The sequence below is a fragment of the Diachasma alloeum genome, unplaced genomic scaffold (assembly GCF_001412515.2).
Source record: "Diachasma alloeum isolate Michigan unplaced genomic scaffold, Dall2.0 Dall_scaffold_00177, whole genome shotgun sequence".
Taxonomy (NCBI): Eukaryota; Metazoa; Arthropoda; class Insecta; order Hymenoptera; family Braconidae; genus Diachasma; species Diachasma alloeum.
Genome location: NW_021680343.1, coordinates 1,981,979 through 2,008,114, shown reverse-complemented (window position 1 = coordinate 2,008,114; position 26,136 = coordinate 1,981,979). Strand labels below are relative to the sequence as shown.

At 38.3% G+C, this 26,136-nt stretch overlaps 1 protein-coding gene across 1 annotated transcript in view; it reads right to left on the bottom strand.

Annotated features, from left to right (window-relative positions):
* LOC107037011 (beta-1-syntrophin) overlaps positions 1-26,136 on the bottom strand; it is a 207,556-nt gene that overhangs the window by 67,713 nt on the left and 113,707 nt on the right. The window contains exon 2 of the mRNA XM_015255323.1: positions 15,404-15,592. Within this exon, the coding sequence (XP_015110809.1) occupies positions 15,404-15,592 (189 nt within the window). The remainder of the gene's footprint in view (positions 1-15,403; positions 15,593-26,136) is intronic.

Genomic DNA, 26,136 nt, shown 5'->3' with positions numbered 1-26,136 from the left:
CCCCTCCTCGTTCGCCGCGTCCAACCCGTTTGCGGAATACTTTGTGGCACAAATTGAACATCGCGGGTGTATAAATATTAGTCGGGCGTTATAGTAATCTTGCAGCGTGGATTTCGGGCGTATACAGGGAGGGTATAGGGGAGGATTGTGCGGGGTTTGTCTATGAGGGTTCAGATAGAACTAGTGGGATACAGGGAAAGTGGAAGCTGGCAGAGTCGTGACGGCAATGTACTGTTGGAAATTTCTGGTATACTTCTAGGAAACTTTTAGCGAGTGAGCACGGGGAAGGAAACGGTGTCAAGGCGAGAGTGGAAGGTGTTAAGAATTACCGTAAATTACATTTTTCATCATTGATTATTTTTAATACACACTGTTAGAAATTTCCGTAAAAAATTTCTGTGCAAAATTTCTGAAAAGTAACACTTTGACTGGAATTTTGAGGAATTTTGACACTGAAAATTTATAGTTTCATGGAGAAATCCGGGGGATTTTATAATTAAACTGTAAATTTTAGTTTAATTATTGCGGGAAATTGATGAAAAGTCAGAGAAGTTCATAGAAATCACGTCTTGACTTGCAGATTCCTCTGATTTTTCAGGGAATTCTTTCAAAAAATCCTGGAATTTCAGGGATTTTAAAGAAATTGCCTGAAAATTCGAAGGAATTTAGCAGTCAATTCTCATTTTCACCTGAAAATTAATGTAAATTGTCGAATTCCTGTCTTCCTACCGTTGGAAAAACAGAACTTTACTTGAATTTTTATAAAGACTTGGAATTCCATTGATTTTTTCCAATTAAATTGAATTCAAGCTCTTTTTTCAGAAAGTTCTGCTAAATTGATTTAACAGTGTAGTTTAGAGTGAACTTTACACTCTTCTTTTTTCCCTGAAATGATCGATGGCTATTTTTAGAAATTTCGTAATTGAAAATTCATAATTCACAGTTGAAAATTTTTGACTGAAATTTACGGGACACTTTTTAAACATTTTCACCACATCCAGTATCAGAAAAAACATGAAATTTCAGCGACAGTTGACTACTAATTTTCCGGACAGTGACACTGAATGCGATTTAGGGGAAAAAAATAATGAAATTTCAGGTTTCACGGAAAAATCCGTAAAATTCCAGAATTTTAAGCAGCATAAAGACGAAAATTCCTTAATTTATTTGAATTTTCAATCTAATGTGAACATTAAGTGCCAAATTACATAGAATTTTCAGTGAAATCTAAAATTTCATTATTTTTCCCCCTAAATCGCATTCAGTGTCACAGTCCTAAAAATTCCAGAATATATTTACCGGAACTTTCCGGTTGTCTATTTATTTTCAGCGAAAAATGGAACTGAAATTTAAAGTTCTCTTTTATTTTTCCACGAAATTCTGAATTTTTAATGACGAAATTACTTAAAATTTCAGTGATAATTAAATTCGATAAAAATTTCCAAAGAGTGCGCCGGAAATTTCAGACAAAAATGTTTAAGTATTGTCCAAACATAATATGTTCTGACTTTTCAAGAATTTCGCGTCATCAAACAGGTCCACACATCCTAGAATTCTCTCTTCACTGAAAATTCTGTGTAATTTGGTACTGAATCATGGTTTAACTGTTCATATTTTGATTGAAAATTCAAAGTAGATTAAGGAATTCTTGTTTTCCCGCTATTCAGAAATTTGAGTGTGAGTAGTACGCCCAGACCCCCCTCCCTCCCGTTTGCGAAATACTTTGAGGCACAAATTCCACATCGCGGGTGTATAAATGTTATTCGTACATCATAGTAATCTTGCAGCATCGATTTCAGTCATATGCAGAGGCACAATAGGGGAGAATTGTGAAGGGTTTGTGCATGAGGTTTCAGAGATGTATTTCGCAGGTACGGAGGGGAAAAAATGATGATACATCGAGGGAATGATGAAGCGTGGTGAGTGCTGCAACAATCGTGGAATTACATGGCATCATTTCTCATCTTGGAACAGATCGGTTGTGAAGCCGAGCAATAACTTCCAACAATCACTCGTGATATCAAAGAAATCAACGCCACCTTCATCCGAATTCGGTCTCACTCTCTCGTCTATCCCGGGGAATTGCCAATTGTGTACGTTTCAACGCCACACCTCGTCACTGTCATTCTTTCTTCTCCGTACGTGTACATTCACAAAATACTCACAAATAAAGTATTTCAACTACAACTCCTACTATTTCTTAGGGGATATATAGAATACACGTTCTTCTTTCTTCCCACGTACATTAGATACTTGTATGCCGGTGTATAGCGTCACATATCTATGTGGCGCTGCACATTCCCTTTTACCTCCAGAATGAGCAATTCTCTATTTTTGTTTCTTACTGAGTTTTTGTGTGTGTCAGGCGTCGTTTCTCTCCTTCCGTCAGCCGCCATTTCGTGAAGATCTCGGTGTGTGCTCCTCCTTGGACATTTACAAACGATCTCACTAGGACTGAAACACCGACGGGTATACACCATCCCCGGGAAAAATCATTTCCTCGTTGAAAACAACTCCCAGTGAGTCGACACTTTTTGTCCCTCTCGCTTCTCACCCCCGGAGCGATTATTCATATTTAATTGACGCGGCATGTGACATCAAATGCAGTCGAGGAATAGCAAGTATTTCGTGTGAGAGTGGTTTGTGCACCTCGTGGGGACACTTCGGGATCGCTGTTACGAGAATACCGAGTGACTTTACGTCGATGTTGAGAGGTGCAGGAAACCGCGCGGAGGATAAGAGTCGTAAAGGAGCCCGGTCTCTCGTTGGAGGGCCCGCTGCAGTCTCCCAATTTCTTCGGCATTCCCCTGAGGCTCAACCATATTATGTACCCCGTGAAGTCACCCTCAACCCATGTCACTTCCTCTCAGGGCGGGGAAGAATCGTCATAACAATGGGGCTGACGAATTATTCCGGTCATTAAAAATTATACTGCCGCTGAAATCGGTACGAGATAAACGAAAAGAAAACTATTATGAGCCGTGGGACCTCTCGTTTTACACAGGGGACATTACGCAAGTACTAAATTCATCCTCTTTGTCGTCTAAACAATGATTCCATTTCTAACTGAGAAAATCTCTGTTTGGACCGAAAAACACTTGTTTATATTAAAGAAAAAACACGGTTTTTGTTGAAATAAACCAGACAGTTACAACTTTCTGGATGAAATTTCCCGTGCATGAATTGGAATTTTTTCTCAAGTGAGAGTTTCACTGAAATGCCAAGAAAATGCTAATTTTAATTTTAATTCAATTATTCCATGAAAATTGGTACTGAACACAGAGAAAAAATAGTTTCAGTTTTGGGAGATCTGCGGGCTTGTGAAATTCAAGGAGTGAGAAATCCTAAAACGAAGTGATTTTTTTACAAATTTCCAGTGACGTAATGCAAAATTTCAGAAATTTGGTTTTTAAATTTTAATTATACAATTCCTAAAGTGTCGAGTAATTCTAGTAATTGTCGAGAAATTTCAAAAATTAGTAATAGATATTCCTAGAAATTGGGAATAAATTCATAAAATTGAGGATCTAATCCTGAAAATTACCGCTAAAACATCTTTTCTCTGAATATTCATGTTTTGATGGAAAATTCTGTAAAATTCCAGAATTTTAAGGAGCATAAGGATCAGAATTTATTAATTTATTTGAATTTCCAATCTAACGAAATTCTAAGTTTTCAGTGACGAAATTCCTTGAAATTTCAATGATAATTAAATTTGATCAAAATTTCCAAAAAGTGTACCGGAAATGTCAGACGAAAATTTTTAAGTGTATAAAAGAACTTCGATTACGAAAAAAATTCTCGTATAGCACTAGGAGAGAGCAGGGTAAAACAGGAAGTCATCCACGTGCGTCGAAGTAGCTGAGTAGGAAACTAGTAAAGGGCGGCAAACAGGTAATAGTGGAGTGCTAAGAGTCACCAGGATGAGAATACAACAAAACTCAAGAAAATAAGGGAATAAAAATAAAAGGATTGTGAGTGTTGTGAGGTGGTTAAATGGAAAAGAGTGAAGCTGCAGGAGACCGAGAGAAAACAAAAGCTTTCGCAACGACTGTAAACGCTTTATCTTGTCGGTAGGTAGGCTCTCGGTGGGTTTCGAACTTTCAACCCCTGAAAATACAATTACTGAATGCGATAGGGAAGCAAGAAACTGCGTGGAACTAACGGACATTGAGAGACAGCCCAGTTTCACCACGATTTCTCCTCGGCTGACCTCCATTCCTCATTATTCTGCCTCTCTGGAGGTTTTTCTTCCGCGCATGAAAAATATCCAAAGCCAGCAATCTCGCCGGCATCACTGTGATCCCCACACACATGGAATTATCATGAAAATTGGGTAGATTGCATCTGTATACATTGCGGCGGAAAAACCTTCAAAATCGTATCTAGAGTGAAAAATCATCAAAGGGAAAGAGAGGAGCCCCAGAATACCTGAGTATTTCTAAAACATTTCCTAGTGAAAAGGCAGATAACCCAAAAGAGAGCATTTTTAAACATGTTTAAAGCTTACAAATGTCGTCAGAGGACGGGCTGCTGGGGCGTTCTCTGATGCATCTACATCAAGAAAACATGGGTTGAGAAATTTCTTGAATGAAGAATTAATATTGTCCTTGAGCCGAGGAGAGTTTTCCTTGCTTGAGGAAATAACGAGATTTAATGTTGTGAGTGAAGGCTGGCGAGATTTTCCTGCTGAATTGAAACGGGGAGGACTCGGTTTATTCTCGTAGTTTCTCAGGTATTGCAATGGTAAATTTTATCAAGAGGTTTTCTATTCGCATCCCGATAACTACTGATTCAAAATGAGAAATGCACTTCCTCCCTCGCGGTGACGAAAATTTTTCAGGCAAATCTATTCTTGAATTTTCAAGTAATTGAGTATTCAGCGCAATTCGGTAATAAATATTTAGTGAGGAAAAAATTAGTTCTTATATTTTGCCGGGTTGAATCATATTACTTGGGGAAAAAACGAAAGTTTCCACCGAGACGTGATAATTTTGGTAGCAGTAAATGTTCGCGTGAGACATTTGCGTCTTTCGGGTAAATGCATTCGTTCTACAGAGAATCATATGAGGCTCCGGTTTCATCGAGTGAATGTCATCGAGTTGTGTATATCTTTGTCCGATAAACACTTATAAATTTCATGGAACAAATGATAATTTCAAGAGAAAACTACAATTTTCTTGCCAAAAAGTTTGTGATCAGCAAAACTAAATAATTTCGAGAGGAATTTTTTTTGAAAAAAATATTCTTTCCTCGTCAATGCAGCCTTTCTATGGTATAAACCTGTGGAATTCTCTCAGATTAAATGATTGTCGTATAATAGATTATATTTTTCCCCGCCAATAGTTCGAATTCTTCTAAGGATATTTCTGATGATTACGACAAAAATTCAATTTTTGTGACAGACATTAAATTTCCTTCGATCAATTTGGTTAATTTCCCTAAAGTAAATCTATTCTACTCCATCAAACATTTTCCCGTGAAACAAATAGTCTTTCCGTAGAGATTCTTCTCTCAGTGTTCATGTTCTGATTGAAAATTCAACTCAATTGGGGAGTTATTGTCATTATGCTGCTCAAAAAGTTGAAATTTCATTGAATTTTCAGTAAAATCGGACTTCGGAATTTTTTCCTTCACTCATCATCCATATTCTCACCAATTATGTCTCTCATCACCCAAATGAACATATTCCACCCCCCAATACCAAATCGACCCCCTCAAAAATCAATTCCCGCGATGAATACATGTTTTCAAACACTTAACGCTACAAAACACTGCACTGCCTGGGATAATGAATTCCCGAACAATGGTGGCTAGACACCACTTACACCGTTACGAGGGCTAAAAGCACGACCAACCGATCTAATGGTGAGCACAAGGGAGAAAGATGTATTGTTGAAGCCACCGACGGTAAAGATATTCTTTTGGTCGCTCCGCTAACCCCTCTCCCCCTCCGCCCGCTCACGTCGCGCTGGTACTCCCATCCACCCAACCGCTTGCCTCGTGTATCGCGTTTAATAACCATTGAAGTTTCCGCTTTACGCCCACAGAGTAGTCCTTTTGTTAACCGGTAGTACACGCCCGTCCTTCACATTGTCCTGGTGCAAAGGGTGTTAGCAACAACCCATGAATTTGAGATGTGTATGGCTACCACACATTTTAAGATGATCCATAGGGGAGATGTACGGAGAGAAATTTACGCTGAGCTTCTTGGAAGATTTTATCAAAGTGATGGTTTCCCCGAAAAATCAACGGAAACTGTAGGTTTTAGTTCAATTATTCCCGGAAAATTGATTTTAAAAATCTGATGAGTAGATTTTTCAATTTTCAATTAATTGAACATTTATGTTACTGGGGAATCCTCGTGACCCTCGTGATGCATAAAAATTTTGCATGCCATTGAAATTTCAGACGTACAGGAAGGAAATTATTTGCGGAATTTCACATGGACACTTGACTACTAATTTTAAGGATAGTGACGCTGAATCCCATTTAAGGGAAAAAAATCATGAAATTTCAGGTTTCACTGAAAATTCAGTAAAATTTCAGAATTTTAAGCAGCATAAAGACAAGAATTCTTTAATCGATTTGAAGTTTCAATGTAATATGAATATTCAGTGCCAAATTACATTGAATTTTCAGTGAAATCTGAAATCTCAAGATTTCCCCCTAAACCGCATTCAGTGTCCTGAAAATTCCACAATATATTTACCGGAATTTTCTGGTGTTCTATTTATTTTCAGGGAAAAATGGAATTGAAATTTACAGTTCTCTTTGATTTTTCCGCGAAATTCTGAATTTTCAGTGATGAAATTCCTTGAAATTCCAGTAGTAATTAAATTCGATGAAAATTTATAAAAAGTGTACCAGACATTATAGACAAAATTTTTTTACAATGTACTTGTTGAATTTTACCAACTGGTTGTTGAAAAAATGGATTACCGGCCAGTTATTGAATTTCAACAACTAGTTGCGGAAATTGAGCAATTAATAAACTAAAATTCATAAAACATTCTTCAATTTCATGGATCAAATTTAACAACAAATTGTAGATTATTGCGAAACCTTCTTATTGCGATATCTTCTACGCGAGACATTGATCGATTATCAAGATATAAATGATTGCGGTTTTATTTTCAAATGTATATATGGCCTTACCATCTAGTTTGGTAGTCAAAATTTATCAAATCATCGGTTCAAGCTGGTTGCTTTTTATAGATAACACCGTTAAATATTTTTGGCTGAAATTTCCTGTAAACTCCTCGGAATATTTTTCTCGCTGAAATTGCACGTAATTCCGTTACAAAGAATTCAAAATGAATCAATTGGTTGTTAAAATTCACCAAATCATTTCTTCCATGTAATGCCCCGTGTTGCAGATTAAAATATTATTGCAAAACTTGTTCCGACACTCGGTTATTCCTCCCCCCCCTGAATTTGGACCAATAGAAATGAAGTATTCTCGCTCTACCGAAAACGTGAAATACTATATTTCTATGACGAGTCACTCAGCTGGAGAAATAATCAGTAAAATGTAAATTTCCTGATTTCATCGTTCCCAAATTGGCTTCACTACCCCCCCCCCCCCCCCCCCNGAACTGTTCATGAAATTTCAAATGTGTTCCAACAGTGCACGATATTTCTCTCTAGATGGGGGAAAGAAGCAGAAGACTTAGAATTTCTGAGCGCTCTGAAACATTCATCCCTGAACATTATACAGTTTTTCCCAAGTATGACAGTTAAATCCCATTTTCCAGGTGATAGAATGCCCTCCTCCCTAAACAATTGAATCTATTACTGTATCTCTTAGTTCCTGCACTTCTCCACTATTTTTTACCACTCTTTTTCAAGCCCACCCCCAACCCACCCAGCAAGTGTCCAAGTTCAGTGAAACGACAGGACGTTAGGCGACAACGAGAAACGTTCGAAAAGTTTTCATGAATTTCGCCGGGCACCAGAGCGAGAATGAATTCGTGCGAACTTTGTTGTTCTGCCACTTTTCTCACTTTTCTCCTCTCCCCCTCTTTCTCGTCCGTTCGCCCTCTTGTTTTGTTTTCCAAGGCCCCCTCCCCCACGCCGTTGGTGCTCTGTTCTGTTGGATTTCCACACTTCCATGTAGTCCAGTTTCGTGAGCATTGTATCATGGAGATTTTAACGTAGAAACAATAATTGGGTTTGCTGAAGGGAATAGGAAGAGAGAGGAGAAACGTCACGTCGATAGCGAGACCAATGGGGGAAGATAGGGTTGGATAATGGAACGAACAGGAGCGCTGGTGAAATTTTAGTGAATCAGGAGTTACTGCTGCCCTTCTCAAACCCTCTATCTACCGGTTGTACTCGGCATTCTCTCGCCATCTGCCTCATCCCTTCCTCGACACTTCGCTGGGTTTGAAATTTCGAATTGTCTGTCTAACTACTAACTAGTTAGCGTAAGGTCGAACTGAGAGGGTTTCTGTGCACCGTGTATACAACGGAATAAAGTGGAGGAGTGGAAGAAGGCGAAACGGATGCGCAACGGGTCCAGTTGTTTCCGTGAATTTCTGGAATCATTAGAAGGAATTAGCGCATAACAATGTCGACATTTCCGCGATTCCGGGTGTGTTTAGATTATTTTCGAGGGAATTTCCTGCTGGTTGTGTCTCCAGCAGCGATGGAAGGGCCACTCGGCTGTAATAACGTCAGGAATGATGAATCCGCTTGAGAATGCGGGGTTCGAAGCGGTAATTCAAATATTTTGTACTGGCGCGATATTAAGCAAATGGTATGCACAGGGGGATCATGGAAATGTAGCAGATCAGGAATTAAATTCAGCATTATAAAGTTCGTTACGAAATGCAGCCAACGCAAATCAATTTTCGTGATGAATCCATGTTTCCAAACATTCAACTGAAATGAATGAAACACTCAAGTAAAATTTCAGTGAAACAGGAGTTATTGCTGCCCTTCTCAAACCCTCTATCTACCGGTTGTACTCGGCATTCTCTCGCCATCTGCCTCATCCCTTCCTCGACACTTCGCTGGGTTTGAAATTTCGAATTGTCTGTCTAACTACTAACTAGTTAGCGTAAGGTCGAACTGAGAGGGTTTCTGTGCACCGTGTATACAACGGAATAAAGTGGAGGAGTGGAAGAAGGCGAAACGGATGCGCAACGGGTCCAGTTGTTTCCGTGAATTTCTGGAATCATTAGAAGGAATTAGCGCATAACAATGTCGACATTTCCGCGATTCCGGGTGTGTTTAGATTATTTTCGAGGGAATTTCCTGCTGGTTGTGTCTCCAGCAGCGATGGAAGGGCCACTCGGCTGTAATAACGTCAGGAATGATGAATCCGCTTGAGAATGCGGGGTTCGAAGCGGTAATTCAAATATTTTGTACTGGCGCGATATTAAGCAAATGGTATGCACAGGGGGATCATGGAAATGTAGCAGATCAGGAATTAAATTCAGCATTATAAAGTTCGTTACGAAATGCAGCCAACGCAAATCAATTTTCGTGATGAATCCATGTTTCCAAACATTCAACTGAAATTAATAAAACACTCAAGTAAAATTTCAGTGAATCAGGAGTTATTGCTGCCCTTCTCAAACCCTCTATCTACCGGTTGTACTCGGCATTCTCTCGCCATCTGCCTCATCCCTTCCTCGACACTTCGCTGGGTTTGAAATTTCGAATTGTCTGTCTAACTACTAACTAGTTAGCGTAAGGTCGAACTGAGAGGGTTTCTGTGCACCGTGTATACAACGGAATAAAGTGGAGGAGTGGAAGAAGGCGAAACGGATGCGCAACGGGTCCAGTTGTTTCCGTGAATTTCTGGAATCATTAGAAGGAATTAGCGCATAACAATGTCGACATTTCCGCGATTCCGGGTGTGTTTAGATTATTTTCGAGGGAATTTCCTGCTGGTTGTGTCTCCAGCAGCGATGGAAGGGCCACTCGGCTGTAATAACGTCAGGAATGATGAATCCGCTTGAGAATGCGGGGTTCGAAGCGGTAATTCAAATATTTTGTACTGGCGCGATATTAAGCAAATGGTATGCACAGGGGGATCATGGAAATATAGCAGATCAGGAATTAAATTCAGCATCGTAAAGTCTGGTACGTGATGCAACCGCCTCGTCTGTCTGTGAGCCCACACGCTCGTGGTTCATTACAAATTGAATCGTAAAGCTGTTTACATGAACAGTATAATCGGTGTATCGGGGCGGTGGTGGCAGAGGTCCGTTGGGATTCAATTTCAGAATTTATGGGTCAGTTTGGTCTGCGATTTATTCTTTTAGCTTCTGCTGTGGAACTGGGTTTCCAAGAAGAATATTCTGAATTGAGGAAGTAATCTTCGGATGTGAAATTGTTCTTGGTTTATGGGAGATATTTCTTTTGTTGATTATTTCAGCGAGATTGAAGGCTATGCTTATACATGGAGAATAAAGTAGACGGGGCAGTGATAGAAATCTCATACAATGGTTTTTACTCTACACTGTTGTCATTTTTTTACTGAAAATTCCGGTAGACTTCTTGGAAATTTTTATCGAGTGACAGTTTCATGGAAATTTCGAGGAATTTGTTGTATTCGGAATTTGTTACAACGGAACAATGTTTTATCGCCAGATAAAATCAACTCCAATGGATTGCAATGCACCGGTCGTAATGAATTAACTATCGCGAGGATACATTTTACAGTTCCCCTGTTATTGCCCTGTTATTCGTGCAAGTTTTACACGAGAAAAGAGTCCAGCAAATCACATTTACTTTAGTTCACCCCTTAACGTTTAATTAACACTAACTTCTGAATAGTCATCCTGACTTTAAATTACGTTTCAGATGGCACCGTGGATACACAGAATTGGGGCAGAGGTCGGGATGAGGGAGAGTTGCGATCGTTACAGTCGAACGATCGAATGACCAGTCAACTGAGTTTACCCGCATTAGTTCGTCCTAGGGCAACAGAATGAGTGTCAATTCAGGCTGACTACCGATGCACCCCCTGTCATCCTCAACTGTTTCACAAAGTTTAATGTCAATCTCGAGTTTGGAATAAATTAATCATCAACCGGATGATTCCCAGAATTTATTTGCGAGTGTTGGACTTGAGCGGTCCATTTGGAACTTGAACGCAATCTCATCGGTAGTTCAGTAGTAATTTTCGGAAGAGTGACGTTGAATATTCAATTTAGGGGAGGAAAATCATGAAATTTTAGGTTTTACGGAAACTTTAGAGGGACTTTATATTTTTTAGAAGCAACAAGATGAGAATTTACCTATTTATTTGCATTTTCCATGAGAACAGACGAATTCGGTACCAAATTATGTATTAAATTATAAGTTGTTTATTATGGAGTTTCAATTAATTAAAAATTGAAGGATATATTGACCGGAATTTCCTCAATGTCTATTAATGTTCATGAAATAATTGAACTAGAATTTCCAAGTTCCTTTCATTTTTATTTTACCAATGATAGAATTTCTTAAAATTCAAGTGCATCTAACACTTGACAAAAATTTCCATTAAGTGTATAAGCGCAAACAAAAATTGTAATTTGCTTAAATTTTTAATCAAGCCATGAGTATTCGGGACCAAATTACGCTTAGATTTCAATTAGTTAAAAAATAAGTATACATTTACCCAAATTTTCTTGATATTTATTAATGTTCATTGAACAATTGAACTGAAATTCCCAGGTTCCGTTAATTTTTCATCATATTGTCAATTTCCAATGATGGAATTTCTTACAATTCTATTGCATCTCCCCCTTGATAAAAATTTCCAAAAAGCATACAAGCGCAAGCGCTCGGGATTTTTTAACCTGCAAGACTTGACACAATCGCAAATTCCTTAAAATTGAGGATGGATTCCTCAAAATTAGGGATGGATCATCGAAAATCATTGACATGTGCCTGAAAATCAAAACTATCTTTCCTCTTTCTTTTTTTTTAAATTAAGCAATAGTTGCACTTGAATTCTCAAAGTTGTGAATTTGAATTCCATTTAAGATCGAATCGTACATGGAATCTCTCCTTCAGGTTGGCTATTCAGGATAATTATCTTCCATGATAGATTTATTACGGATATTTCAATGACATCTAGGATGTTCACATTCATTTCTGAAATTGTACAAATAATCACATCCAACTGAATTCTGAATGGATTGAAAATTCACGAAAATTGTAGCTTGAATGCTCAAATTATTTAATAACTTCCACCATCATGTAGATCTGAAAATTGTAAGTCCATTTAATACTCCAGGATTCAACTGATTTTTCAATAACGAAATATACGAAAATTTCGTGTGAGTGAGTGATGGTTAAAAATGTTAAGATTTTTAACTTGAAATTTCAGGAGTAATTTTCTAATAGTGCCGGACGAATCATCTCCCACAGTTGATCTCATAGCGTCGTTTTTCATCTCAAATATTTAAATACCATTGCAATGGGCATGAATACTAGATAAAGCAGCTGGGGGTAATCGATATGGCGGGATACGTTATGGCGCCGACAGCCTTTGAATCTGAAATGTCAAATGGTGACTTGCATCCCCAGTGACTCGTAGAGGAATTCTAGCGCAGACGGCGCGTGAATACCCCAGTGCCAACATTCACCAATGGGAATCAACCGCGGTGGCAAGGATGAAAGTTCCAACGACTCTCATTAACGAAATTCAATTACACCCGAGGCTTGGAGGCATTTCGCGATGCATAAATAGTTGTTTCAATGGTGATACAAGGAATTACGGATTTATAGGGGGTGTGTGAGAAGATGTAGGAACTGGAGAGAAACTGAAATGTGGAATTTATCCCTCTGACGGGGGCCGAAACTTTGAGAGAATCTATTAATAATCCATCGGCCGGAGTCTTGGTCCTTGTGGTCGAGCTCCTCCCCGGGGAGCGTCAGGGGCAAATCTCGATGGAACTGTATTAGAAATAATTTATAAATATGAAGCACAATTTTTCAAATGTTTTTTTTTCCTTTCAGTGATGGTGTACTTCATCTTTTAGATAAAAGATTTATCGTTGAACGGGGAATATTCTCGAATAAAAATCTTCATTCGAAATTGGTTCTACTCATCTCAACAATATTCTCGCACTTAGTTTCTGGTGAAATTTAACAACTAATGCATTGAAATTCAGAAATTATTTTTTAATTTCACTCGAGAAATATGTGCTCAATTTTCGACGAATGTTCGTTAATTTTTTGAAAAAGCAAATAATTTTCTCAGTGTACTTGGCAAAAATTTCCAGGAATTGCACTTATTTAAATGCAAATATTGAATCAAACAAATAATTTCTTTGACTAAAATAAAGGATTATTAGGGGAGGGTGGGGCAAAATGGCCCCCCTTCAATTGTCAATAACTTGTGAATGATATTGTGAAAATTCCCAGTTTCAACTTCATTTTGAAGATAATTTTTCATTCTTCAAAACGAGCTCTAACTCATCCCAATCGGATTATTGAATCGGAAAATATTGACGATTGAAGGGGGGCCGTTTCGCCCCATCCTCCCCTACATGTTAATGAATTCATTGTCTTCGTCGTCTAAACAATTATTTTATTTCTAATTAATAAAAGATTTCATTTAACAATCAAGTTTTGACCGCAAGTTTTGATTGAACGAAGAACCTTCTCACCTAAATAATTTTCCAAATCCATGCGCATTACCAGAAATACCCGCCTATGATGATGCGTACAATTGGTTTGTTACAGAAATACCATACGCCAGTTCACCAGCATCAGGCGAATGCAATTATCTTTGTTCGTTAATCATGACCGCAGCGATGTTGGAACGATAACAACCTAGTTAGCCTTATATTACTGGTACCATACGATTACCGATGCGATTGCAACGATAACGAAATTCATATGTTTACGCTCGGTGATACACGCTCATTGTGACACTATATTAGTACGGGAATTTCGCTCATAAGTGGTGATACAGCACGAGAGGAGGCTCTCCAATTTGTACATAAACTTGATGGAATTAATGGGGCCCTAGATGAAACCAACTCCTTCATAATGTATTTGCTAATTTTCCTGATTGTCGAATTGAATTGATGAAATTTATGAATCAATGTAATACAATTCCCAGAAGTGGTGAGAACAAATTATAAGGAAATTTTCGGCAAATTCTGCTGTTTGAAATTTTTATGAACTTAAAGTTTCAATGAAATTGTATTGAAAGTTGACAATTTTATGAAAAAATTATTAGAAACTGTGACGTTCAGTTCAATTATTTCATTAAAATTCAAACAATTGATATTCCCAGGGAACATTGAATTCCCAGAGGAGTTAAGGACAAATCGTAAGGAATATTCCGGCAAATTCTGCTGTTTGAAATTTCTATGAACTAAAAGTTTCAATGAGATTTCATTGACAGTTGACAATTTCATGAAAAAATTATTAGAAACTGTGACGTTCTGTCCAATTATGTCATCAAAATTGATAGAAATCAAAATAATTCTGGAAAATTCACCGTAACTTGAATCAAATTATTTGATATTGAACATTCAATCGTAAATTTACGTCTTCATACTGCAAGAAATATTGGAATTCCGTAATTTTTCCCTCAAATGCAATTAAATGTCGCTCTTCTGAAACTTGCTACAAAACTATCCACAAAGTGTCAATTTTCCCCTAAAACTGTGAGATGAAATGGCGCATAAATAGCAGCTCATATGTTCACCTACAAATGTTGAAGAGAGATTCAGTAAAAAAAAAGGCCCGTACAATGTAAATGAAGCACTTGAATAGCCTCCATTGATAGTCCGAATGAATAAAATTTCTGAATCAATCATGTTCCATCTCCATTATTTCCACGATTTCAAAAATACTAAAATTTGATATTCCATAAAATGAAGAAAATGAAGGAATATACGGCTTTCATGATCGACTGTTCGTTTTAAAAATTTTACTATGCAAACGCACATGCAGACATCTTATGGAGACGATGAACGTTGAACCGAGTTGCCCGCGAGGACTTTTTAGAGCGCCGTAGATACAAGTAGTAGATACAGCACGTTTCTGATTGCTTTTCTTACCCCATAGCTCCCCTCCCGACCCCTCTTACTTCTCATTTCTTGAGTCTACGTAGAGTATACACCTCTCTTGACTCACGTTTTTTTTTGCCTTTGTTCAGTGCGCGACGGGAGAGAAAACTGTGGGGAATTAAGAGCCCTAGCAGGATAAAGAAAAAAATTCAATGAAAACTGACGCATTTACAGAGCTAAACTCCACAAAATTGACTCGACTATTCAGGGAATTGAATCTTCACGTTTCTTTCATCATTAACGAGTTTGTCCAGATTTTTCGGAGTAGATGAGTTTACTGAATTTTCCAGGGGAAATGCTGAATGAAGGCTAGAGCGTTCGGTCTATTTAATTGTGCTCGGTGAATGTAAATGATAACGATAACTCACCAGGATCCGAGGACGGGTGGGCTCTCGTGAGTCTACATAGCTGAAGGGGTAGATAACGAGTGTCCGCTCTCGGGGGTGACTTTGGTGGGGGTGGTGTCGCACTTAAAAAACCTCTCTGGAGCTCCCAGCCGACCTCTTGGATGATTGACGCCTTCCTGAAGTAGGGCGTCACTTCCCTCAGATATTTAACTGGAAAAAATGAGTTATTTTTTAGATATTTGATTTTAGTGTTTCAGCGCGGAGAGAAAAGTTGGACGGAAATTGTATTTAGAAAATCGTGGAAATTTTTTTTCGGCATTTTACGATTTGTTTAGTAAAAACATGACATCCGTAGAGGGTGAAGTTACGGTTCTCTGTACGGGAAAATTTCCTGCAGCTGTACAGTATTTTTTTGTGAATGATGCGAACGATTTGGGATTAAACGCAAGTCAAATTTTGCTGTACAGGAAGAGAAAGTGAAATTAAAAAATACTATGTGAACGTATATCGACTCTTAATTTTTACTGTTGGTCAATAGTTGATTTTTGAGTCACAGAAAAATTTCTCCATATATTTGAATTATTATGCAATATTGAGCAATCGTTCAGATTCATGGGATAATTTTTGATAGTATGAATGGTAAATTTTACAATTTTGGTAGATGGAGAAAATTATTTGGTGAATTTCACCAACTAGTTGTTCAAACTAACAACTAGTTGTTGAAAAAATGAATTACCAATCAGTTATTACATTTCAACCACTGGTTGATGAATTTTAATAACTAGTTGGTGAAATTTAACAACTAATTGATTAATTTCGAATTCTCAATTGCGAAATAACGCGAAATTTCAAAGAGAAAAAAAATTTAACTAATGGCTGTCGAATGAAATTTAAATTTTTTCTGAATTTTAATTAGGTAGTTTTTTAATTTCACCAACTAGTTGTTGAAATTCAATAACTGGTTGGTGTAATCAATTTTTTCAACAACTAGTTGATGAATTTCAACAACTAGTTGATAAATTTCAACAACAACTTGTCGAGATTCACCAAATAATTTTCTCCATGTATAAATTAGTCTCACATTTACAAAATTTTCCCAAGTCAGCGGAGAAAAAATCACTCTTTTCTCGCATTTTGTGCCCCGATATGGTGAAAAAGATCTAAAAATGGATTCCACTCCACGATTAGATGCCTTGTTTGGTCATTTTTCTCCAATTTCTTCTCCGAGTTTATTTAATTGTCTCATGTAAAAATTATTATCCCACAATAAAAAAAAGTTTTTTAACACAAGGATAATTTACACAGAACTTGCCTCACGATGTAGGATTTTTTTTTTCAAAAAATGGAAATTCAATAAAGAATAGAAACAATAAAGTAATTATATTGAGATTTTTAGAGCGAAGAATGTTCCTATACTTGAACTCCTCGAGCCATGTTTCATGAAGACACAGAACATTAAATCAAAATCAAATCATCGGCAAAAAATCATGAATCGATATGGAAGTGAATGAAAATAGTTTAAATTCATCCTGACCATCGACAACAAATTCCTTCTGAACAATAAAACAGGTAGAACGTGACGATCGTCAAAATCGATATACCGGAACGATCAATCAATATTTACGATCAGTTTGATATTAGCTCTCACTTCTGAGACTATTACCGTTTTACGATTTGCTTTTACGATTGGAAATCCATTGCCAGTAAACCTGTGATCCGCTAAGAAAAGTGGGCAGAGAGAGCAATGGATGCATGACTTCCACGAGTCATTTCAGTACTGCTTTTATTATAGCCCCACTAGGGGCTTATATGTGCGTTAATGGTTACAATAAAATCTTCAGTAGTCAAATCGTTGCTTTGATCCGGCACTTCAAAGGGATTTCATTCCCCATATTTTCGTGGGAAAAAATGAATGGTTTTGAATTCATCATGAGAACTTTGTAGAAATTACCACAATTTTCGACATTTCCAAGGGATAAAATCAAATTTTGCTTGCTTGAGGCTTGCCATTTTAAATTTCAACTGAGATAGTGCGGAAAACTTTTTCGTTTTTCACGAAAAATAAATAAAAATACTATTTTCTGCCTGATTTTTCCTTAGGCATCGGATTTTGTCGGTCAAAATTGTCTCCGGCCACTCAAAATTAGGAATTCAAATTCTTTTAAATCCAAAATTCAACTCAATAAAAATCCCCAACGTATTTTTTTCTCAAGTATTTTTTTAATATGATCACAAATTTTCGCGCCTTAATTATAAAATATGCGGGCGACAAATTAGACCTACAGAATCGGATTCCTATGGAACAATCCCGCGGAAAATACAAATTAAACATTTTTTTTCTCGAAAAACGAAAATTTTTTTTGCGGGGTGAACCTTCCCTTAAGCCATTGAAAATAATTTACTTGTCTCAAGCAAATATGGTCTACATAAGAGGAAATTGTTCACTCAGTGTAGTTCTCTACCCATACGATTACACAAATCGGTATTCCCTCGTCCAATTTACCCCGCCCCCCCTCCTCCCGGCGAAAAAAAATTCTACTCTCATGAAAAATGACTCATCCCCGGCGATTGATTTTCCCCGAGTGGTCACCAATGCATTACAATTCCCCACCAAATTGCGTAATGAGTAATTATCCCTGATTCAATTATCCCCTCACAAACGGCTATTCATCCACCAATGTCCTCATATTAATATTTTGCAAACCTAGGCTAGTATTACGTGCAAATGATGACGCACTATTTGTCGTTGTGATTTGCCATCGGGAATTGAATTGGCCACAGTAGCCAGTGTAATATTCACATAAGTGATATATCATGTTACATATTCACATTGTATTTCACATTGTTTGCTGTCTACCCAGAGGTATGCACTGTAATTATCATATATTTCGTTGTTATTACCGTTGCCAATTCAAATAATCCTTTTCAGACATCGGCATAATCATGAATTTTTGATGGCATTAATTTTTGAATTAGTCAATTAGTTGATTCTACTCAATAATTTTGTTAATTTTAAATTAATATCAATCAATCAGTCAGTAGGCGCACTACGAGTCTTTCTCTCACAAAATTTTTCATATATCATGTTACATATTCACATTGTATTTCACATTGTTTGCTGTCTACCCAGAGGTATGCACTGTAATTATCATATATTTCGTTATTATTACCGTTGCCAATTCAAATAATCCTTTTCAGACATCGGCATAATCATGAATTTTTGATGGCATTAATTTTTGAATTAGTCAATTAGTTGATTCTACTCAATAATTTTGTTAATTTTAAATTAATATCAATCAATCAGTCAGTAGGCGCACTACGAGTCTTTCTCTCACAAAATTTTTCATATATCATGTTACATATTCACATTGTATTTTACATTGTTTGCTGTCTACCCAGAGGTATGCACTGTAATTATCATATATTTCATTGTTATTACCGTTGCCAATTCAAATAATCCTTTTCAGACATCGGCATAATCATGAATTTTTGATGGCATTAATTTTTGAATTAGTCAATTAGTTGATTCTACTCAATAATTTTGTTAATTTTAAATTAATATCAATCAATCAGTCAGTAGGCGCACTACGAGTCTTTCTCTCACAAAATTTTTCATATATCATGTTACATATTCACATTGTATTTTACATTGTTTGCTGTCTACCCAGAGGTATGCACTGTAATTATCATATATTTCGTTATTATTACCGTTGCCAATTCAAATAATCCTTTTCAGACATCGGCATAATCATGAATTTTTGATGGCATTAATTTTTGAATTAGTCAATTAGTTGATTCTACTCAATAATTTTGTTAATTTTAAATTAATATCAATCAATCAGTCAGTAGGCGCACTACGAGTCTTTCTCTCACAAAATTTTCACTCCACAGGAAATATACCCTAGAAGTGCAAATATTTTGATGAATTTTTTTAAATGTGTCAAGTAACTCTTTTAATTTACTCTAGTGATGATAAAAGTCGTCTAGTGGTCAGGGCTGAGTATAAAACAAATATGTGTTTGTCATTCCGACCGTAAGGCACACTCCTAAAAAAAAACAAAATTTTATCGACAGTTGACTACTAATTTTCCGGACAGTGACACTGAATACGCTTTAGGGAACTGATCGATTTATTTCCAAGAGTTTTGATCAATGCCACACCGTTGCTAGAAAAAAACGGCGAGGGGGGGAGGATAAAAAATCTCCGTCGGGTATTGAATGCATGGGAAGGTGGGAGGAGGGAGTAGTGTGCATGGTAGACTTTACCAGTGAAAATTCAATCGGCACGTAAAGTATATACCAGCGGAAAACGCGAGCACACTGCAAATTTCGATAATTTTGCGATCGAACCCTCCGAGGCACTATCCCTCAGTGCTGCCCCCCACCCCCGCCGTATCCCACCCTTCATCGACAATTTGTCGATTCGATCGACGCTGGTGATAACGAAATTTCCAATGTCGAATAATCCGAGTGAACACGCGAAATGAATTCGATGTACGATCGGTATATTTCGACTCGCGTTATACGTCTGCGTCAGGTTTATATCGTAATAGTTCGTGGAATGGTGGATGTACGTGTGGGACAGAGGTGAATTGGTAGTATGATTTAATGTAGAGGGGATGGATAATTCGTTGATTTGAGGGAATGATAACAACGAGGCTGGAAAAATGCCACGGGGTAATATTCGACAATAAGTGCTTTTCGATTTAACAGTGATATGGTAGATCGGTATCCGTGGAGTAACAGATTATGCATTCAATTTCTGGGGGGTATCGGTGATTTTGGGGATTATTCAGGGGAGGGTTTATGCATTGCAGAGGGAAATAATGATTTCCAGGAGTTTCGTCTCAATTATTAGGGATTCGGAATTCGGAAATTCAGTGAGTGAAAAATGCCGAAATGACAACGTCAGTCATTTTCAGGGATCCATCTCTCATTTCCAGGCATCTGTCATCCAATTTCGGCGATGAAATGATTACAAAGGAAGAGTAATCGCGGGGCGAAATCTTTTTTAATTGTAATACCCTGAGACCCTCACGATTATTGAAATTTTCGCGGAAAATTTATTGTAAACGAATAAACGTGTCACGGTTTTGCAGAATAAAAATTTTGCTTTTAAACTTGAAACACTGTTGAAAAAATTCAGCTGAATTTTCCGGAAAAAGACGTTGATTTTGTTTTAACGGGAAAAAAGTGAATAGAATTGCAAGTTCCTCTGGAAATTCAGGTAAAGTCCCGCTTTTTTACCGGCAGGAGGACAGAAATTGCACAATTTACGTGAATTCTCAGGAGGAAATGAATATTCACTGCCAAATTTCCTTGAATTTTCTAAGAAATCCTTCACAATTCTTGGAATTCCCAGAAATTTTGGAGGAATTCCTGGAAAATTCAAAGGAATCTGGAATTCAAGGAGAGCTTTTTCTGAATTGTCCTGATGTTCCACTAATTTTCCCGGAATAATTGCACATGAAATTATAATTATCAATTCCAAAATTCCTTGAAATTTCCGTAAACATGTCACTTGCTAGAAATTTCTAAGACCCTTACCGGAACTTTCAGTGTAAAATTTTTAACAGTTTACCTTCGTTTCCTTGCAGAGAAGCTTGAAGAAAATATTCACTACACTTTGAAAGTCCAGCAGTACTCAAAGGATAATTTCCTCAATTCTGATTTTAGCTGAAAACAGTGCGATGTTCGTGATTACATGACACTTTTCGCCAAAATATCGAAAATGTCAAATTACATTCAAAAATATTCACCAAACCCTGATGAATATTCCCCGACGCAATCTCTAATTTGATTCTCTCCATAAAGACAATATTATTCCGGAGACAATCAACAATTAAATAGATTAGTTCCGAAGCCCCGCGATTTCAAGAGCAGGACGAGTCCCTCCCCGTTTAGCGGGATTTTCTTTTTAATATCCGGTGTCAGAACTTCTACGGACGCGCAAGCTCCCCCACACAAGTGAGTTTGCATCCGGCGCGAGGCAATACCCCCGAACGAAGACCAAAAGAACGATATCATCAAGACAGTTTTAATCAATTGACTGAGACAAAAAGCTGTCTGGGTACTCCCCGAAAGACTCCCAACGGAAGCTCCTCCCCATTCATTAGAGCCCCCCACTCCCCCCCGCGACCTGTCAAATCCCCGCATCCACCCCGATGTTTCAAGGACTTAAGTCCACTAGGATTCTATGATTGTGGACAACAGTATCACTGAAGAGGTATCAGGATTACCCGAAGAATTACGATGATGGTGCGGAGAGGAGGTGAAGAGAAGGTGATCCGGGTATCCTCTATGACCCTCGAGATGATTCTTTCCCCGACGAGTGGAGAAAGGAGGACGCCATCGGCGCGCCTCCTGCGCGCTTCACCACTGAACCGCATCCACCCAATGGAGAGAGGCTGGAGCGTTTAATCGGTTAACGGAGACCGTCTTATCGCAGTACCCGAGAGGTCGACGCCAGTCGTAGTCCGGCCAAAAGAAGCAGGAGGGACAGAGAGAGAGCGAGAGAGACAGAGAGAGAGAGAGAGAGAGAGAAAAAAAATGAGAAGGAAAGGAGAAAATTAAAAGGCAATCGAAAAATCCCTCTTTCTGCTCTCCCTTTTCCAGTCTCGTTCCTCTTTATTTTCGGTAAACGAGGAAGAGGCCTTTCTACCTCACTTCTCCTCTCCCGTCCTGCCCACTCAACCATTCCTCTTCACTCCCGCCGCCCGCCGTCGTAGCAGAGTCGTGCCCCGTTGTTCCTTCCACTCTGCCTCTCGTTTCCCAGTTCTCGAGAGAAATTACCGGCGATTACCGCCGCGATTCCATCCACAATTGGATTTCAAAAGCTTTCGAATCCAACCTTGTGGTCCCGACGGAGCAATCTCCCACCCCCTCACCAACCGTCCCAATGTGACGGAATAATACAACTAATAGTGCGGACGCAATCGATTAAAATGCGGTTTTTTTTTCACTCCAGCACTTGTGTATTAGGGGAGCTGGTGCCGCCCACCTAAGGGAAATGAGTCTTTTTTCCAGCCGCGTACTCTACAAGGAGTCATAAACGGTTAGAATGGATTCTTCGAGGTGTTTACTCGAAGATGTGAAGAGGACAGATTTTTTATTAACATTAAACATATTTAATTATGTAATTCAATGGTCATCGGCCAGTGAGCGAAGGAATCGAACTTTGAGGGCAATACCGCCCGGCATGCGTCCAATACCGCCCACACGGATAGAACGGATTAGATATTGTTAACGAATGGATTTTGGTTGGAGGTTAGCGTCTATTCGGTTCCACCAAATATTCATTCGTTGATAGTTAACGAATGTACATTTGAGGAGCCTTGTTTGACTTGACTTTCGCTATTCAAGTGAACCATTCGTTAACGATTAACGAATATTCATTTGGTCATATTCAACTCTACCATTCGTTAATAGTTAACGAATTTCATTTGGAATAAATTAATCATTCTATCAGTGCACCTTGTTTTGATGACTTTTTTGAGCAATGCAGACCAACTGTTATAATTTTTCCTATTTTCATCCTTCGTGTCCATTCTTTGGCTCTATTTTGAGAAAGATTTCACGTGAATACTACAAAATACGTGATAATAATAAATTATTCTTAATTTTCCCGATGTTCCAGTGGCCACCGATTACCCGAAACAATCGAGCTGAATTACCCACAAACACGGAGGCTGATAAAATAGCCAATAATAACTGATGAAGGTATTTTTCTGCTATCGAAAAGGTCGCAATGAATGTGGAAATGTATAACGAATATGTATTTCGCACTCCATTTAATTATGGACCAACTGGAAATTTGAAAAATCTTAAATTCTGAGGTCGAAATATTTTAAGAATTCGATAGCAAATGATTTGGATTTTTTTTAACGATGTTTCCACGGTAGAAAATTGAAAATTTCTCTCGAAATTACTTGTTGTTACCAAATATTTGCGAAATAAAAAAAGAAAAAAAATTTCTCAGCCAGTCCTGAGAAATACGGATGGGCGGTACAGGCACAAGCTCCCCTTTTCGTTTTTTATGCCGACATCATTATCGGCCCTCTCAATATTATGACTTCTATACGTACACAGTGCATCAATTTTTGTAATGGAAAAAAATACGTGCAATTCATTTTCCCAGTGTTTACGGATTCTTCAATACGTCTGGTAACCGCGAGTATTGCGATTGCATGGGGGTATGTTTGTTTACAATGTGCAGGCGGATTCTTAGAGAAAAAACGCGAGTGGAAACTTCAGAGTAAACTTCGTTGAAGTGGGGTGGTGTAAGCTTCGTATTGCGACACTGAGGGAAAATGTTTCTTCAATTAAGAAAATTATTCTCGATTGAAGAAACATTTTCTTTCGTTTGAAGAATTTTTATCGCGCTGTGGGGGCGAAGGAAGCTTGAAATGAGAAAATTTAATTGTTAATTACAGAGGACGGATTGTTCTGATGCATTTAGTGTAATTAATTGTTGCATGGTAAGAAATATTTTAATATAGAAAAATCCGGATGCAAAGTTGTGACTGTGCTCTTCTGTCCCTCAAACCGTTCGGCCTATACTGTTGAAATGAAATTAAAATATTGTGAAGTGTTAGTAGTAATTTTCAGGAGAGCGACATTGAACGAAGCGATTGAGGGGAGGAATTCAGGAAATTTCGCATGCAGTGCACACAAACGAATTCCATTCCCCAAGGACCTTTCCTAGAAGTCCTAGAATATTCCAGAAAATATTCCTTTCGCGTACACGAAAAATTAAAATATTAATTTCTTTCATTCCCTAGAAAAAAGCCACACTGTTAGAAATTTTTTAAAAATTATGCAATAGTTGCCCCCGAATTCTCAATGTTGTGAATTTGGATCTCTCATTCAGTTTGGAAATACAAAATAATTGAGTTTTTCATGTTAGATTATCACTGATATTTCCATGATATCTAGAATTTTCAAATTCATTGCAGAAATTGAGCATCATATCCACCGAATTTTAAGGGGATTGAAAATTCAGGAAAATTGTTGCTTGAATTTTCAAATTATTTAATGATTTTCATTATCATGTGAACCTGAAAATTGAAATTCCATTGAATACTCCAGAATTCAACTGATTTTTCAATAACAAAATACATGGGAATTTCGTGTGAACGAATGAATGAATACTTGAAATTTCAGGAGTAATTTTCTAACAGTGTAGGATTTTACACATTTCACTCAAGATCTAATAGAATTTCAAGTCTTTGAGCAGCAGAAAGACAGAAATGAACAAAACTCTTTACGAGATCGAATTTTCTGGCAAAATCTCTATCTCATTAGGTGCAAACTTTCGAAATTTTGTGGTTAAACCCTCGGATTTCAACCGATTCGAGTTTTGAAAAGGCTTTAATAATTAATTGACGTAAGTTTGGACCAACCAAAATTGTGCTCTACAAATTTTAAAATGGAAATACAAATTCCCATGAATTTTACCCTCGCAACCCTTCTGTGCAAAAGAAAAAATCGAAGAACGGCGGGGATTCCCTGATTGTGCGACCCCTCGACGGTTAAACCAAATAAACTACCTCCACCGATCGAAATTCAGATGGAATAATTAAACCATATCCACCCGGGTCATTACGCCTGAAAATTCCTTTAAAAAATTCACCTTCCAAAAATTCTCCAATCCAACGTCCACCGTCCCCCAACCCCGTAATCCCCGGTGTCTCCGTAGCTTTACCCTTCGACAAAGGGTAGTTTAGATAACAGAGGATGATACTCCAGGAACACCTTCGTCGGCTGCCTTGGGACCAATATCGATTCAAGCACTCGCCAGCGATTTCTCGGCCGAAGCTCAAATCCCTCCGCAACCTCACAACTTATATCCCCCCCCCTCCCTCTCGCCCTTCCATCCCCTCCCCTCTCGGCCCCATCACCCATTCATCCCTGGAGCAGCGATGCCTATTAATACCAAAGACATTTGCAGTCTCCACATAGGGCATCAGTAGTCCATGAAACGGGTACTTTAGCCCCGTTTGAGTGCCACAGATGAGAGGTTGTTAACGTACCCCGAATGCTTTCCCGTATTGCACTTCAGGATTGATCGACAATTGTTGGTGGATCAATGAAGCCCCCCCGCCAACCCTCTCCTTTTGTAGCATCGAACGAACTGTCGTACGCCCACTTCAACTGGAGGTGCATCGAAATACGCACGAAGAGGATAATCCCTTTTCCCGGACAGTCAGAGGGACTGGGAATATGTTGGAGAAGCGTGCACCATTTGGGGTGAGAGGAATGATGGTGGGAATCTAGATAGAGAATATCTATTACGTGCAACGTGTTACGCGTTTTAAAGGTATGACGAGAGAGTGAACGTTGATATTCGACGGGCGTAACGTTTTGACGTTGCGGCTTTTTTTTATTTGGACATGAGCGCATGTCGGTGGTATCATGCATCCCACATTTTGAGTTTAGCGCGGTCGATACACACAGAGGCTTGCAGCTTTGTCAGGTGTGTTTTCGCGTATGTGCGTGGGAACGCTTTGGGATGCGTAGGTGAATTAGAGGGGGGGGGGGTTGAGGGACAGCGAGGGCTCTGGTCATCCATCACTGGGGGATCCTTTTTGCCACCACCCACGGCAGGCGAGAGCACGATTCGAGAAATAAGAGGGTTTATTATCAATCTGCCTCGCGGGCCGGGCGAGATTAATTTCGTACATGGAGAAAATACTTCAGGAAAAATTAGGTGACAAAATGTGAAAGAGATGAGGAATGCGCTTTCGGGGATTTTT